Consider the following 17,434-nt stretch of genomic DNA (forward strand, 5'->3'; position numbering starts at 1 on the left):
AGTGAAAAGAGATGGTGGTCTTAAGTGATTATGGTTAAAAGATGTCACTTTTTCCAACACATGGCTAGGGCCCCTCCTAGGGCCTTAGAAGGGGGCCATACAAGTGAGGGGCCCTGAAATTTAACCTCCTTTGTCTTCAGGGCAATCCATCTCTGAACAAATGACCTGGGTCAATTACCCTCAAGGATGGGGGCCATTTTCAAGGGACATGAGGCACAAAACTAAGTCACAGAGAATCTGAAAACAGTGCCCTGATAGAACATTTTGTATTTGATATTTAAGGTAAATTTTAAATCAAAATAAAAGTTTTAACATGCAACTTAAATCTCTTGAGATTTTCTTTAAAGTTTCTTACCATTTCAAAACTATCAGTCTTTACAGGGTCAAGAGTGTTCTGAGGAGAAAAATGAGAAATTAATTCACCACAGGTTTCCTTTAATCTTTTGAGATGCTCTTTCTTTCCCCCAGTTATTCTCGTGAGAAGTGAGCTCATTCCAGAGACCCAGAGGACCAACATTTGTGTGGTCCCCCGGCCTGCAGGATTTTAACACATGATCTCTATTCTCCGGGATCTTAAAATGTATTTGGGGAAACAGGCAAGAGTTAGTGACAATAAGAGGAAATATGAATAGAGGTGAGGAGATCAGTTAGGAGACTATTACAAAGATTTAAGGTGAAGTGAATATGTCTGATGGGCAACATCAGTGATGTTGACAGTTATATTTAAGAAACTCTAAGCATAATTCATAATATAAGAAATACACTGTAGGGGGGAGGGTATAGCTCAAGTGATAGAGTGCTTGCTTAGCATGCATGAGGTCCTGGGTTCTATCTCCAGTAGCTCCTCTAAAAATATATAAACCTAGTTACCTCCCCCCACCAAAATAAAATAATTAAATAATACAATAATAAATAAAACATAAAAAAATTTTAAAAAGAAAAAAAGAAATACCACTGTAACTGGTATTAATTGATTGTTTCTCATTGTATAGAAACTGAATGAATTACGGCAAGAAACCATCCCCATTCCAAGGTGCTTTTCCCACTTGGATAATAAATTAATCCCTCAAAAAAATGTATTTATTGGAAGATATACAGATGTCCAGTAAACACATGAAAAAATGCTCAACTTCACTAATTATTAGAGAAGTCCAAATCAAAACTACAAAACTACACCTCACACCAGTCAGAATGGCCATCACTAAAAAGTCTACAAATAATAAATGCTGGAGAGGGTGTGGAGAAAAAGGAACCCTCCTACACATATAATTAACCTGAAATAGTAGAGTTCCTACCTTCTGAGAACAACATGAAGAATCCATGTGTTCGTATATATTGAGAACAACCACTTTATACCACAATCTGGGAAGTATAGTGGAATGCAAAGCATGAAAGGACTGTTTCTGCCCAGGAGGGGAAAAAAAATTACCTCTGATTTGAAGTCCAGATAAAAGATTCTCCTCCCAGAAAAATGCCTGGGAGTGGTCTTGGAGAGAGATACTGGATTCTCACCACTTAAGACATCTCTACTTTTTAATATCTTATTTTAACCAAAGCAAATTGATTTGGGAGACATGGCCAGTGTGCCTCTTGTCCTCTCTTACTGCCTCCAGAAGGCCTCCTTCATCTTGAAATTGCAAGGAAGATTTAGGTTAAAGGTGGGTCAAGGGTAGGGAGAAAAGTATCCTTTGAAAACAGAGATGTTTCCTACCATTTGCAGCTGTCTGACTTTTTTCTTTGAATTTGCAGAGAGTTGGGGGTACTCCACTTCCTTGAGCCAAGACTCCTTAGGCAATTTATACACATCCAGACAAATATCTCCAGCTCCTGCATTGGGAAACCAAGGAACTATTGAGCAACCCCAAACAGGCAACAAGCTTCTCCTAAGAAACAGCCTGTCTTCTCAGAAACCCTGGCACAGAGACCAGCAGGCACGCTCGGAGCAGCAACTTTGCAAACTGGAGCTGTAGTTCTGTGGTAGTTACTGCCAGTCCTCACTCATGGGGAGCTGCAGAGCTCCTCTCCTCAAGCCACTGAAGCTAAAGGAAAGAGGGGCTTCTCACAATCACAGTGCCAATGTCACAGATTGTAACCAAACCGCCTGCTCTGCCTGGTCCCCATATTTTCCAGGTTCCAAATGGTAAATTCCACTGATACTTTGTCTTACAGCAGCTATTCCCAACTGGGAAGGGAGGTGGCATGGGCAGAATCAATAACTGAGAGGGGTATGGCTGAGAAAGGGTTAGAATTGGGAGAGGTGCCCCAAGAGGATTCTTCTGACCAATAGCTGAGGAGGTGACAACCCACGGCGGGGGTGGTTTGTGAGGCTTTATCTTGTCAAAGAAACATGCTCAGCTTCTATACCAAATACCTACCAACCTGGGAAAGATTACTTTCCCATGATGGGATTCTGGTTAAATGTTTCCTTAAAAAAGTAATCATTTAGACACTTTGATTTCAGACTTCTGGACTTCAACATATGTCTCAAAATTCTTTGATCCTCCTACATCCAGGAAATGGTGCTTAAATCCTTTCCCCTTGACTGTGGTCTGGACTTAAGAATATGGAAAAGAAAGAAGAGTAGCTCAGCCATGGAGGAAGCCAGCAGATTTAACTAAGTGATCAAGGTCAGCAGCAGCAGCAGTGCATCACACTGCTGTCACGTACCCCTGAGATAATGCAACAAAAAGAGCACGTCAGCTCTATGGTGCTGTCCTCCCAAACCCTTAACCCCAGCTGAATCATGAGAAAATTCAGACAAACTGAAATTCAGGGACATTGCACAAAATATCTGACTGGAATTCTTCAAGTGTCAAGGTCATGAAAAATAAAGACTAAGACATTGTCACAAATAGGTATAGACTAAAAAGATGATGACTAAATGCAATATGATATCCTGAATTGAACCATGAACCAAAAAAACTAGAAGAAAAACTAGTAAAATCTTTTTAAAAAATCTATAGTTAATGGTATTATACCAATGTCATTTGCTTAATTTTGACAAATGTACCCTGATTATGTTAAATGTTGGTATTAGGGAAACTGGATGAAGGGTATAGTGGAACTCTGTCCTATATTTGCAACACTTCTGTAAATTACTTCTAAATAAAAGGTTTGAGGGAATAGTGACTATCTGGAAGAGACCGCAAATTTGAACCTTCTTAACAGCCTTTGGTTAATCTTGCCTTGTAGAAGGAAGGCTGCAAAGTCCCCTCCTTCAGAAATCTCCATCTTGATACAGGTGGTTTGCTTGCTGGTATCATCCTGAAAAGAAGAGAGATGCTGATGGAGTAAGCTCAGCCTGATGACAGAACAGAATGTATTTCAGGGCCTTCTGTGGTTTACACCACAGAATGTAAATCGTTTTAAAGCCTGAGATGTGAAAAGGTGCCTCAGACTTTCCATTTTTTGTACAGGAATTGGACAAGATTGTTTGTAAAGAAGCGGAACTCAATTTTCTGTCTAAAGGTGTTTGGACTTATTTCCTGGAGTCTGAAATAGTCCTGATGATTTGTGGCGGTTTCATATTACCTGATTTCCTGGTCAGGTTTGAAACTCTACATACCTAGGCCAGAGCTCAGTTATTTAAAATGAGTTGAAGTAAGCTCTATATGACTCTCTATGGTCAGTGCTTGAAAAAGGCTCTGTCCAGACTACAGTAGTGTCATAGTCTGTTTGGGTTGCTTTAACAAAATACCCTAAACTGGGTGGTGCATAAACAATGAACGTTTATTTCTCACAGTTCTGGAGGCAGGAAGTGCAAGATTTCCGAGGACTTCTGGCAGATTCATTGTCTGGCTTATAGACTGCCTGCCACCTCTGGCTGTGTCCTCACATGGTGGAAGGGCTGAGGGAGCTCTCTTGGTCTTATGAGGGCATTAATCCCATTCATGAGGGCCTTGCCCTCATGAACTAATCACATCCTAATACCATCACATTGGGGATTAGGATTTCAACACAAATTTTAGGAAAACACAAACATTCTGTCTATATTAAGTAGATACTGAATGTAACCCTAGTATGAAACCTGCTCAAATTTCAGGTCAGGTGAAGAAAGACTCAATGTGTATGGTTGCACTACACCTTTACAGAGCTCTAAGACCAGCAAAATAAGGTGGCTAGACTAGTTAGGCTGGTAAGCCCCCTCAATTATTAAAGGAGATTCGTTTTAAACATTTTTTATTTTTTCATGTTATTTGTTTTACTTGAAGTACAGTTGATGTATAAGTTACAGGTATACAATACAGTGATTCACAGTTTTTAAAGGTTATACTCCATTTACAATTATAAAATGTTGGCTATACGCCCTGTCCTGTACAATATATCCCTGAAGCTTACTTTATACATAATAGTTGTACCTCTTAGTCCTCTACCCCTGTATCGCCCCTTCCCCCTTCTCTCTCCCCACTGGTAACCACTAGTTTGTTTTCTATATCTGAGTCTGCTTCCTTCTGTTACATTCATTAGTTTGTTGTATTTTTTAGATTCCACATATGAGTGATATCATAGAGTGTTTGTCTTTGTCTGACTTACTTCACTTAGCACAATACCCTCCAAGTCCATCCATGTTGCTGCAAATGGCAAAATTTCATTCTATCTTATGCTGAATCATGTTCCATTGTGTATATATGCCACCTCTTCTTTATCCATTCATCTATTGATGGACACTTAGGTTGCTTCCGTATCTTCGCAACTGTAAATAATGCTGCTATGAACATTGGGGTGCATCTATCTTTTTGAATTAGTGGTTTTGGTTTTTTGAGTTTTGGGGGGTTTTTTTTGGATATATACCCAGAAGTGGAATTGCTGGGTCAGATGGTAGTTCTATTTTTAGTTTTTTTAGAAACCTCTATACTGTTTTTCACAGTGGCTGCACCAAATTACCCACCAAGTGTGTATGAGGGTTTCCTTTTTCCCACATTCTCTCCAACATTTGTTATTTGTGTTCTCTTTGATGATAGGCATTCTAACAGGTGTGAGGTGATATCTCATTATGGTTTTGATTTGCATTTCTCTGGTGATAAGCTATGTTGAGCATCTTTTCACATGCCTGTTGGCCATCTGCATTTCCTTTTTGGAAAAATGTCTGTTCAGTTGTTCTGCCCACTTTTAAATAGGGTTTTGTTTTGTTTTTTTGGTGTTGTTTATATATGTCAGATATTAACCCCTTATCAGTCATATCATTTGCAAATATTTTCTCCCATTCAGTAGGTTGTCTTTTTGTTTTGTTGATGGTTTCCTTTGCTGTGCAAAAGCTTTTAAGTTTAATTAGGTCCCGTTTGTTTATTTTTGTTTTTATTTCTTTCGCTTTAGGAGACAGATCCAAAACATCTTGCTATGATTCATGTCAAAGAGTGTTCTGCCTATGTTTTTCTCTAGGAGTTTTATGGTTTCTTTCTTACAATTAGGTCTTTAATCCATTTGAAGTTTATTTGTGTATGGTATTGGAGAATGTTCTAATTTCATTCTTTTACATGTAGCTGTCCAGTTTTCCTGACACCATTTATTGAAGACACTGTCTTTTCTCCACTGTATATTCTTGCCTCCTTTGTTGTAGATTAATTGACCATAAGTGCATGGGTTTATTTCTGGGTTTTCTATTCTGTTCCATTGATCTATGTGTCTGTTTTTGTGCCAGTACCATACTGATTTGATTACCGTAGCTTTGTAGTACAGTCTGAAGTGAGGGAGCCTGATTCACCCAGCTCCGTTCTTTCTCCAGATTGTTTTAGCTATTTGGGGTCTTTCATGTTTCTATGCAAATTTTAAAATCATTTGTTCTGCTTTTGTGAAAAATGCCATTGGTATTTTGATAGGGATTTCACTGAATCTGTAGATTGCCTTGTCAAGGCATAGAACATTACCATCACCCCAGAAAGTTCCCTAGTGTTCTGTTTCAATTACATCTCTATAGGCAACCAAGGTTCTGATCTTCCTTAGCTTAGTTTTGCCCGTTCTTAAATTTCTTGTGATTGGAATCAGACAGGGCCTGTAACATCAGCAGCCTCTGTACCCTTTTACCTTCAACAACATCACATTCTATGGTCTCTCCAACTCCTGCACCACAAAGGCACTTCCTGGGATTATTCTTTCCAGCAGTTTGTGGTCCAAATACATCTTCCTTGGTGTTCTTCTTGTTGGTGAAACCATATTCATTGTTCACATGGGACCATCTGACTGTTTCCTAAACCTTTGTTGCCATGACCTCCTTGTCCCCACCAGCAGGCACTGCTCCTTGCGAGGGTGGTCCAGGTATCGGCAGCACTGAGAGCAGTGGGCTGCTGGGTCTCTGCCTCCTTGCTCAGGGTTGTGGTCATGGTGACTGGGGCCACCTGTGACAGCTGTGGCTTTTCCTAGGGTGTGAGGGCCACTAGGAAGGGCAGCGGTGGGGTTTCTCAGAGCCCTCTGGGGTCTGCTCTCTGCCCCCGATACTGATCAAACTGTAGTAGCATCTTTTGATGAGCAGAAGTTTTAAATCTTTTAGCAGCTTTATTAGGGGTGTGATAACATATACTAAACTGCATGTTTGAAGTGTACAATTTGGTTGGTTTAGACATATGTATATCCCTTGAAACCAGCACCACAATCAAGACAGTGAACATATCCATCACCCTCAAAAGTTTCCTCTTGCCCCTTTGTAAACCTTCCCTCCACCCCTCTCTCACCACACCCCAGGCAAAAGCTGGTGTTTCGTGTTTCCTGTCAGCAGATTAGTTAGTGTTTTCTAGAATTTTATATAAATGGAATCATAACAGTATGTAGTATTCTTTTTTTGTCTGACTTCTGTCACTCAGCATAATTGAGATTTATCCATGTAGTTATGTGCATTCCTTTTTACTGCTGAGCAGTATGTACCACAATTTGCTTACCCATTCCTCTGTTGATGGTATTGAGTGGTTTCTGGGTGTTGACTATTAAAGCTGCTATGAACATTCATGTACAAGTCTTTGTATGGAGGTATGCTTTCATTTCACCCGGGGAAATATCTAGGAGCAGAATGGTCACATTGTATCATAGATGTATGCTTAACGTTTCTAAAAAACTGTCAATCTGGTTGTAGCACTCTGTTTCACCACCAGCAGTGTAGGAGAGTTCCAGCTGTTCCATATCTCTGCCAACACTTGGTAAGGTCAGTCTTTTTAATTTGAGGTCTTCTAATACATGTGCAGTGATAGCTCATGATTTTAATTTCCCTAATGACTAATGATGGTGAACATATTACCTTCTATATAAATTCTTTGGTGAGCTGTTCTTTTTTCCCTGAGAATTTTGCTCATTTAAAAAAAATTGGGTTTTCTTATTTCTGAGTTTTGAGTTATAAGAGCTCTCTGTATCTCCTGGATACAAGTCCTTTATCAGATTTGTGATTTGTAATTATTTGTTCCCAGTCTGTGGCTTGCATCTTCATTCTTTTAACAGTGTCTTTTGCAGAACATAAGTTTTTAATTTTGATGAATTCCAATTTTTTCAATTTTTCTTATATGGATTGTGGTTTTGGTGTTGTAGTTAAAAAATCTTTGCCTAACCCAAGGTTACAAAGACTTCCTCCTATGTTTTCTTCTAGAATTTTCATAGTTTTAGATTTTTCATATAGACATATGATCCATTTTTTTAATCTTTTTTTGTTGTTGGGGGTAAGTAACTAGGTTTACTTATTATTTTCTTTTTATTTAACAGAGGTACTGGGGATCAAACCCATGACCTCATGCATGCTAAACCTGTGCTTTATCACTGAGCTAAACCCTTCCCCCCATATGATCCACTTTGAGTTAATTTTTGCATAAGGCGTGAGAAATGAGAAATTTCTAATTTCAGTGTAGTCCAGTTTTCGTTTTTGTCTTTTATGGTTAGTGCTTTTTACATTCTAAGAAATCTTTACCTGCCTCAGGTTGCAAAAATATTTTCCTGAGTTTTCTTCAAGAAGAATAATGTTCCTAGCCTTTATATTTAGGTCTATAATCCACCTCAAATTAATTTTTAAAAATGGTGTGAGGTAGAGTTGAGGTTCATTCCCCCACCCCATTTGTTTATCCAGCATTCCAATATCATTTGTTGAAAATACTTTTTTTTCCCTGCTGAACTGCTTTGGTGCCCATCAATAACATTTTTTTTTTTTTTACAAAACAAACTTCAATTAAAAATGTACTCTGAGCAATAACTTCCCCTTTTTGGATTCATTAACTCAAAAAAACACTTTCTAAGAATCTATAATATGCAAGCAGTGTACTAGGAACAAGAAATACACAGGTGAGTAAGACATGTCCCCTGCCCTTGACGAACTTATACCTAGGAGAAGCAGCAGTCATATAAACAAGTACGGAGGATGGAGAAAATACTGTGATAGATAATCTGTCCTGCTGGTCAACAGGCACATGAAAAGATGCTCAATGTTGGTAATTATTAGAGAAATGCAAATCAAAACTACAATGAGGTTATCACCTCACACCAGTCAGGATGGCCATCATTAAAAGGTCTACAAATAATAAATGCTGGAGAGTGTGTGGAGAAAAAGAAACCCTCCTGCACTGTTGGTGGGAATGTAAATTGGTGCAACCACTATGGAGGACAATATGGAAGTTCCTTAAAAAACTAAAAATAGATTTACTATATGGTCTAGCAATCCCACTCCTGGGCATATACCCAGAGAAAACTATAATTCAAAAAGACACATGCACCCCAATGTTCATAGAAGCACTATTTACAATAGCCAAGACATGGATGGATCTAGAGATTATCAATATTGAGTGAAGAAAGTCAGGTAGAGAAAGATAAATGTCACATGATATCACTTATATGTGGAACCTTAAAAAAGATACAAATTCTATTTACAAACCAAAAACAGACTCACAGACATAGCAAACAAACTGGTTACTGAAGGGGAAAGGGTGGGGAGGGATAAGTTAGGGGTTGGGGATTAACAGACATGCTTTACTATAAATAAAACAGATAAACAACAAGGACCTACTGTATAGCACAGGGAACTATAATCAATTTCTTATAATAACACATAATGGAAAAGAATTTGAAAAGAAAAAATATATATGTATGTATTTATAAAAAACAAATAAAGCAGAGGTACCATAAGCCCTGAAAAGGAAAAGAAAAGAAAAGAAAAGAAAGGGAAAGAAAAGAAAAGAAAGGGAAAGAAAAGAAAAGAAAAGAAAAGGAAAGGAAAGAAAGGGAAAGAAAAGAAAAGAAAAGATATTCTGTCCTATATGTTGGAGGCACAGAGGAGGGAGCGATCAACCCCTCTTGGGTGTATCAGGGAAAGTATCTCAGAGGAGGAGATATTTGAGGTGGTCTTGAAGAATGAGAGAAATTTAATAAGAGGCACATATAGTAAGTAGGGAGACAAGAACATTCTATGCAGAGGGAACAGCACGAGCAAGGGAACAGGATGTGAAGCAGCCTGGAGAATTTAGGGACTTGTAAGTAGTTATTAGATATGTTGGTTTGGTGCTCAATCTGGACTGGAGTTTCTCCGTGATTTTCTTCTTTTGACAACAGGGAATTTATTTATTCTCTAAATAAATCCAAGGCATTCAGCATGTACCCTCTGATGGTGGGGGATCTTTTAACTGGGTATTTTGGAAGAGAGTATTTTGGCCAGGGAGGGGTCTATTCCTTTCTACTCTAGGATGGCTGTCATTGCCTCCATGTTAAAAGTAAACTCAATTTGCTACAGCTTTTGCCCAGCTATAGATAAAAGAACAGAACTTACCACTTCATTGATGGCTTTGATGAGGAAAAGACTATCCTTATAAAAATAAAACAGTCTAACGATACCTGAAACAGAAAAATAAGTGAGAATGAAAGATAGAAAATTGAGCCAAAGAATTGGAATTTTATACTTGACGTCCTGAAATACAATCACAAGCTCATGCATTATTAGGCTTCCTTCCCGGCTCCTCCACTGCCCGTGAATACCTTGGTCTCGTTGCCTTCCTCTACCCTTCCCTTGAAATGTTCAAGTTACTCTTCCTCATGGGTCCTCTCTGCCTACTCTGGCCCTACCCTCTTCTTCCAGAAGCCTCTTGAAAGCACTTTGGCTACGCCAATCCACTCCTGGTTTCTCTCCACCTGTTTTAGCACATCATCCCATACTGCTTTGCCCTGTTACCCAGTTGCTTCCTGTGAGTGTTTTTTTATTCATCTAGCAAGTTCACAGATTCTCTGAGAGAAAGGATCATACCTTACTCTTCTTTGTGCCTCATCCCTCAAGCCCTAACAAGCTCCTCATGCAGTTAATTTTGTTGATTGAATAAGTAATTCTGTCATTCTAATTCCCATTTAAACTAAGGGCTCCAGTATATGATCATCATCCACCACGACTTTTTATCTCTTTCTTTTGGTGCCTCCCAGGCACTCATAACCTGCCCCTACACCCGTCATACAGACCTTGTAAAGGCATCTGGCCCACTGTGTGTGAAAGTCTAACTCAGCCCAACAAACATTCACGGGATATCTGCTCTATGACTATGGATGTGCTACCAAGGCAGTCTGAACCCTCAAATTCATCACACTGGGAATCACACAGACATGAAACAAACTAGATATAATGCAATGTGATAAATGCAATCCTATCTTTACACCAAACTCCTCCTGAGTATCAACATCCCCATTCCAGGTGCCTTGAAGGTCTGTGTGCTCAAGTGCAATTTTTCAGCTCACAGACCCCTGAAACCTCATTCTCCTATAACTGCTTATCAAGGAATGGCATCATCATCACCCCCATTATCTAAGGCAGAAAGGAGTCATTTTTCTTTACCTACCTCCCTACTCCTTGACCCCATACATATATTCCATCACTCACTGAGTTTTTCCATTATATTTTCCTTTTTATTTTTGGAGGCTTTTATTTTGAACTAATTTTAGGTTTATAGAAAAATTGCAAAAATAGTACAAAGAGTTCCCTTATATCCTCTTACCTCACTTCCCCCAGTGTTAACATCTTTCATAACCATAATAAAATTTTCTTTTCACTTTAGCAGCCCCTGCCTTGGTTCAGACCCTCATAATTTCTCTCCTCAGTGAATTCACTAGCTCTTCTTGGTCTCTCTGCTTTACTTTTGACTTTTTCAAACTCCTACCAGGGTGCTCTTCCTAAAATGCCAAGTGGGTCAGGTCACTCTCCTGCAGACACAGTATCCTCTAGGACACAGTCCATAGTTCTCTATACTATAGTCCCCATGCCTGGCTCATCCTCAGGCTGAGGGAAGAAGCAAGCCCTGGTTTATATGAGCAGCAGGACTGCTGAGTGGCCGAAGGGTGTGGACTCTGGGGTCATGCTGCCTGCTTTGAATTCTGCCTGTGCCACTTACTTCTGCGTTACCTCAGGTAAGTTATTTAACCTCCATGCCTCTTCTGAAAAACAGGAATAATAAACTGTATTTACCTCCTAGGGCTGTTGTGAGGGTTAAATGGGCCAACATATGTGAAATGTTAGAATGATGCCTGGCACAGCAGACTGTCCTGCAGATGTTAGTGAACAGTATGACCAGGGAGAATTCTCAGTGTCCGGCCCTGCCCACACCTGGAAAGGAGATTAAACTGAATGACAGTCTACAGCTTCCTGTAAATCAGGCTAAAAAGGAAGATGAAGAACAAGTACCCATTTCATCCACAGGAGCAATAAGTATTTCATTCCCCAAATCTGTGGCCCAGATGGAAGTCACATCAACCTTAAGTTTCTCCCAAACATATATTCTTTTAGCATTGTGCAGATTATAGATGGAGAATCCTTTCGTTCCTCCAATAAACACATAGTCTTGAGAAACAGCCATACAATTTGGCATTTTGTTGAGCTGGGAAAAGAAAAACAAAGAAGAAAAAAGGAATGATTTTCAGTTATCACCATCTGCAAGTATTATGAGCTAACTCTTCAAAGAGGCATGCAGGCCCTTCCTAGATATAATATCATGCCCAAACATAGTGTCCATCTAAATACCTTGCCTAAGCATCAAGAAAGTCATAGCATTCTGCTTTTAGGGGAAAAGGGCCAGAGAAAACAAAGACGTTGAGAATAAAAGTTCATTCACAACACTCAGTGTGACCATGGGCCCTGTGATGAGTGGACCAGTGGCCCACTTTCCTGTACTGTATTCGTCTAAAACACTGTGGAAAGAGCTATAGCTGAGGCACTGGCAGATTCTCAACCACCAAGATTAATGCTTAATTAAGAGAGTGATTAATACATTCAGAAAGATTTTAAAATAACAAAATATAAAAGACCTCTTAAATAATCTTTAATTAACCAGAATGCCCATTTCCCTAGGCAAATTACTAGATCTATTTTAATCAACCTCAGCGTGCCTATAATCTTTCAAAAATGCCCCTGTCTTATTGAATGAACGTTCCCAGTAGGAATTCCTTCCCAGGATCAGGTGCTTTCATTTATTAACACTCAGCTGAGAGACAAGGCCTCCTGGTCAGCTGCTCCATACCGTGCTTTCTATAAACGGAGAGTAGATGGTAGGCTGGATCCGGCTGAGCTCAGCTGTCCTCAACACGTCCCTCTCCTCAATAATTTCCCAAGAACGGTCAAACAGAAAGTTCACCAGCTTGTTGATCATTCGATAAGGCTGAGGTAGGGAATCCACCTCTTGCTCTGGATCACTGAAGACGCAATTGTCTTCATCATCCTTAGACCAGTCTTTCTCTGTTGGGGATGGCACTTCCAGCATCCCCTTTTGGGTAAAAATGGGCAGCTTCATCTTATGGGCTCGATTTCCTTTGGGGGATGTCATCACAGAAGGTGGCGCTGAGAACATCTATGAAACTGAAAAGTTGATAAAGTTAGCAGTCAAGGTACTTTGAGAAAAAGAAGAAGTTATCAGAGGAAGTCAGTACATCCTACTCCTTAGCAGAATAGCCTATGGAAACTATTTATTCTAGATATTGGCACCTTCCTTATTTACCACAGGATCGTTCACACATAACTAAGATATGCTCTTCATATTAATAAGGGTATCAGTGGAGACAGGTACTGACTATCACATCTTCCAGGCCAGGCCAAGATGATGTGCGCTATGATGGAAGGAAAGGAATTTGGCATCCTTGTTGCCTTTCTTCACCTGGCTGTCTTTCTGTCCCAGATAGAAGTCACCCTTTCTTCTACAACTTATGCCTTCTCCTGGCTCTTCTATCTCTGCAAATGGTTGTGCTCAGGCCGGCTGGGTAGGGAGCCATGACTTCTCTGCTTTCTTTTCCCTCACTTCCAATCAGATGCAGCTCAAGCACTTCCAATCCTTGCTGTCTTGTTTGTTCCTTCCTCTCTTCTCCCACTGGTGCCACTCGGGAGTTCTGCAGGCAGGGTGCCCGGAGCTTATGAGATTTTTCAAGGGCATACAGAAATGTCTGAGACTTGAAAAAAAAATCTTTGACTGAAAAAAACCCCACAAAATCAAAATAATGAAGTATTTACAAAAATATTTACAACTTATCAGCTCCACTCTGTATGGACACAATGTTTAAGTCTATAAGAAAAGGATGAGTAATTTGTACTTTACAAAACTCAGAACTGTACAAACTACAAAAAGGGTTTCAAATGTTACTTTTTTAAAAAAAGGCATTTAATGTGGAACACAGAGTACATTTGAAGATGCTTATTGCGTAGTGGAATAGGGCCTTGCACTGTCAGAGTACCATGGAAGTCTTATAAAGGCCCTGCTGCCATCAACTTTTCTCACCTGCACATTTGTGATGTTTCCAGTGCAAAGTGAGAGGAGACTATCTGAGTCTAAGTCTGGGAGAAAAGAACCACCTGAAATACTAAGTGGGAACAGTAACCTGAGTTCACGCAGGGCCAGGAATAATGCCTGTTTCCATTAGCGAGAATGGAAAACCTCATAATTCACAAACATTGGGTACAGTACTCAGAATAGTCTAGCCAAGTAGTGGGAAAAATGAACCCTATGACAAACGCTGCTCTGGTATTGCCCATCAAATCTTAGGAGTCAGAAGATCAAACTTACTGAGTACCTTAACTACGTACCAGAACAAAGCTCAGGAACACTTACAGGAATACAAATATGAAACAGCCCCCTTATAACTGAGTTCCCTTACTGAGTTTATGATTAATCTTTTTATTCAAAATTTATTCCCTTGCTTGTCCCCTCTGACCTCAGTCCTGTGCTAACTGAACACTAATCAACCAAAATCAGATGACTAAGACTGCAGTTGCTGATAACATCGTAAAGGGACTAAAATTGCTGTTACAGATATCATCATTAAACATCAGGTTGTTTCTCCAGGGCAGGATGAGCTCACAGACCCCCGAGCCATGGACCATCCGGCCAGAGAATAATAAACCAGGGACATCCTCATTCCAGAAACCATGATTAAGAAATGTCACAAGACAATGATTAATCCGTTTCTTTGTTCTTCCTCTTTAAAACACCCCTAATTCAAAGACTCAGAGGGAGTGGATTTGAGATCTGTCTCCCACCCTCCTGCTTGGTGCCCTGCCAATAAACCCTTACTTTGCTGCTAACACCTGCTGTCAGAGTTCAGCTTTCTGTGCCTTAGGCACACAAGCCCTTGCTCAGTTACAAAAATATCTAGCATCTAATGAAGTAAAATTCACAATGTCTAGGATGCAATAAATAAAAATTAACTGGTATGCAGAGAGGCAAGAAAACACAAGCCATAATAAACAGAAAACTCAAACAATTGAAGCTGACTCATAAACGACACAGATATTAGAATTAGCAAACCAAATGGTTAGTTTATTCCACATGTTCAAAAACCAAGAGGAGTAACTTATGGTGAAAAAGAATATTAAAACGAATATGTGTAGGTTCATGTATGATTGAAGCATTGTGCTGTACACCAGAAACTGAAACAACATTGTAAACTGACTATATTTCAATTAAAAAAAAAATACACAAAAAAACCAAAAAGCAACCAACCACTAAGAGGAAATGCTGAATGTGTCAAGCAGAGATGCAGAATATATTAAAAAAAAAAACCCAACAAACTTTTAGGGATGAAAACTACAATGTCTGAGATGAAAAATACACTAGATTAGATTATAACAAGAGTTCAGAGTAAAGCAAACTAGATGGGCCAAAGAGAAGATTAGTTAATTTGAAAACATAGCAATAGAAACAAAATGAAACAAAGAGGAAAAAAATTTGAAAAAAAAAAAAATGAAGAGAGTGAGGTCTGGGATAACTTGAAATAGCCTAATATAAATGTGACTGAAATCCTCAGAGGAGGGAAGAGACCAAAAAAAAAGTTGTAGAAATAATGGACAAAAATTTTCAAATTCTGATGAAAACTATAAACCTACAGATTCAAAAAGAAAAATAAATCCTAAGCAAATTAAACATGAAGAAATCTATACCAAGGCACATCATGCTCAAACTGCTTAAAACTAGTGTTAAAGACAAAATGTGAAAAGCAACCAGGGAGAAAAAGCTATGCACAAGGGAACAAAGTAAAGGACAACAGATTTCCTGAAGGAAACAGCACGAATGAGAAGTAGTGAAGCAACATCTTAAAAGCACTGAGAAAAAAAATTGCCGATCAAGAATTCTAGGCTAAAAAACATACCTTGCAACAACTGAAGGGGAAATAAAGACTTTTTAGACGTACAAAAACTGAAAGAATTCAGCAGCAGCAGACCAGCATTACAAGAAGTAATATTAAAGGCCTTCAGGCAGAGGGAAAACAGCATCAGAGAGAAATGTGAATTTACACAAAGGAATGAAAAGCACTGGATGATAGCTATGTAGCTAAATAATAAAGACTCATTATCTGAATCTCTTTAAAAGATAGTTAAAATGTTTGAACAAAAAATAATAATGTAGTATGGGGTTAATAACATATGTAGAGGAAAATATGTAATAATAATAGTACAAAAGCTAGGAGGGGAGAAATGGAAGTATGCCAATATCCCTTGAAGGTAGGCTATGGTAAGTTAAAGATGCATACTATAAACCCTAAAGCAACCACTAAAGTAATAAAACAAAGAATTATAGCTAATAAGCCAACGAAGGAGAAAAAAATGGAGTAATAAAAATAATTTTAAAACGTCAAAAAGAGAGAAAAGGGCAAAAAACAGATGAGACAAGTAAAATAAATAGCAAACCTAACCATATCAATAATCATATCAAATGTAAATAGTCTAAAGTCTCCAATCAAAAAATAGAAATTGTCAGATTAAAGAGAAAGACAGAAAACATTGCCTACAAAAATTCCACTTTAAATATAAAGATACATATAGATTAAAACTGCAAGAGTAGAAATAGATTTACCAGGCTAACACTAATGAAAAGAAAGCTAAAGTGGCTATATTAAAATCACATATAGTACATTTCAAAGCAAAGAATATTACTTGGGATAAAGAGGTTTTTTTATAATAATAAAGGAGTCAGTTCATCAAGAAGACATAACAATCCTAAATGTTTATAAACCTAATAACAGAACTTCAAAATACATGAAGCAAAGCTGGTAGAATATCAATGAGAAATAGACAAATCCACAATTATAGTCAAAGATTTCAAAACCCTCTCTCAATAATTTACAGAACATGTAGACAGAAAAATCAGCGAGGATACAGAAAACTTGAACACTATTAACAAATTTGATCTGACTGACAGTTGTAGATCACTCTACCCAACAGCAGGATACAATTCTTTTTTAAGTACATTTGAAATATTTATCAAGACAAATGATATTCTGGGCCATAAACCGAGTCTTAATACATTTATAAGTATTCAAGTCGTAAAAATTATGTTCTCTGATCACACAGAATTGTTTTAGAAATCAATAACAGGAAGCTATTTAGAAACATACAAAACCTCAAAATGTTAGGAAATATTTCTCCCTTTTTTGAAGTATAGTCAGTTTACAATGTTGTGTCAATTTCTGGTATACAGCATAATGTTTCAGTCATACATATACATACATATATTCCTTTTCATATTTTTTTCATTATAAGTTACTACAAGATAATGAATGTAGTTCCCTGTGCTATACAGTATAAACTTGTTGTTTATAGGAAATATTTCTTAATAACTTATCAATCATTACTACATAACTATTATAATGGCTCAAGTTTTTAAAAATACTGACATATGAAACACTTTCAAAATGAAACTTACGCTCTTCAAAAGACATTAAAGAGAATACATAGTAGTCCAGAAAGCCTGGGAGACAATATTGGGAGGTCATATATATGATAAAATGCTTGGGCCTGGAATATTTTGAAAATTGTTAAAACTCAGTAATAAGAAAATGACCCAACTTTTTAAAAATGGGCAAAAGATTTGCACTGACACCTAACCAAAGAAGATATACAGATGACAAGTAGGCACATGAAAAGATATTCAACGTTAGTCATTAGTCAAGTGCAAATTAAAATTACAATGAGATACCACTTCCCATGTGTTAGAATGCCTGAAGTTAGAAAGACAGATCACACCAAATG

General features: G+C 38.2%; 1 protein-coding gene across 9 annotated transcripts in view; it reads right to left on the minus strand.

Annotated features, from left to right (window-relative positions):
• Nucleotides 1–17,434, minus strand: part of WDR93 (WD repeat domain 93) — a 40,551-nt gene that overhangs the window by 20,839 nt on the left and 2,278 nt on the right. For 7 of the 9 annotated variants that reach the window (XR_004315532.1, XR_004315534.1, XR_004315533.1 and 4 more), the window contains exons 2-7: nucleotides 12,444–12,778; nucleotides 11,612–11,804; nucleotides 9,722–9,786; nucleotides 3,186–3,264; nucleotides 1,712–1,827; nucleotides 356–394 (exon numbers count right to left, since the gene is read on the minus strand). Coding sequence is in view for 6 of the 9 variants with exons in the window: in XM_006192576.3 (XP_006192638.2) it covers nucleotides 356–394; nucleotides 1,712–1,827; nucleotides 3,186–3,264; nucleotides 9,722–9,786; nucleotides 11,612–11,804; nucleotides 12,444–12,770 (819 nt within the window). In the remaining 3 variants the exon portion in view is untranslated. Of the gene's footprint in view, nucleotides 1–355; nucleotides 395–1,711; nucleotides 1,828–3,185; nucleotides 3,265–9,721; nucleotides 9,787–11,611; nucleotides 11,805–12,443; nucleotides 12,779–13,073; nucleotides 13,303–17,434 lie in introns of all 9 variants that reach the window. The other 2 variants (XM_032468879.1, XM_032468881.1) reach the window with 2 other exon arrangements.

Source organism: Camelus ferus, chromosome 27 (genome assembly GCF_009834535.1).
Source record: "Camelus ferus isolate YT-003-E chromosome 27, BCGSAC_Cfer_1.0, whole genome shotgun sequence".
Classification (NCBI taxonomy): domain Eukaryota; kingdom Metazoa; phylum Chordata; class Mammalia; order Artiodactyla; family Camelidae; genus Camelus; species Camelus ferus.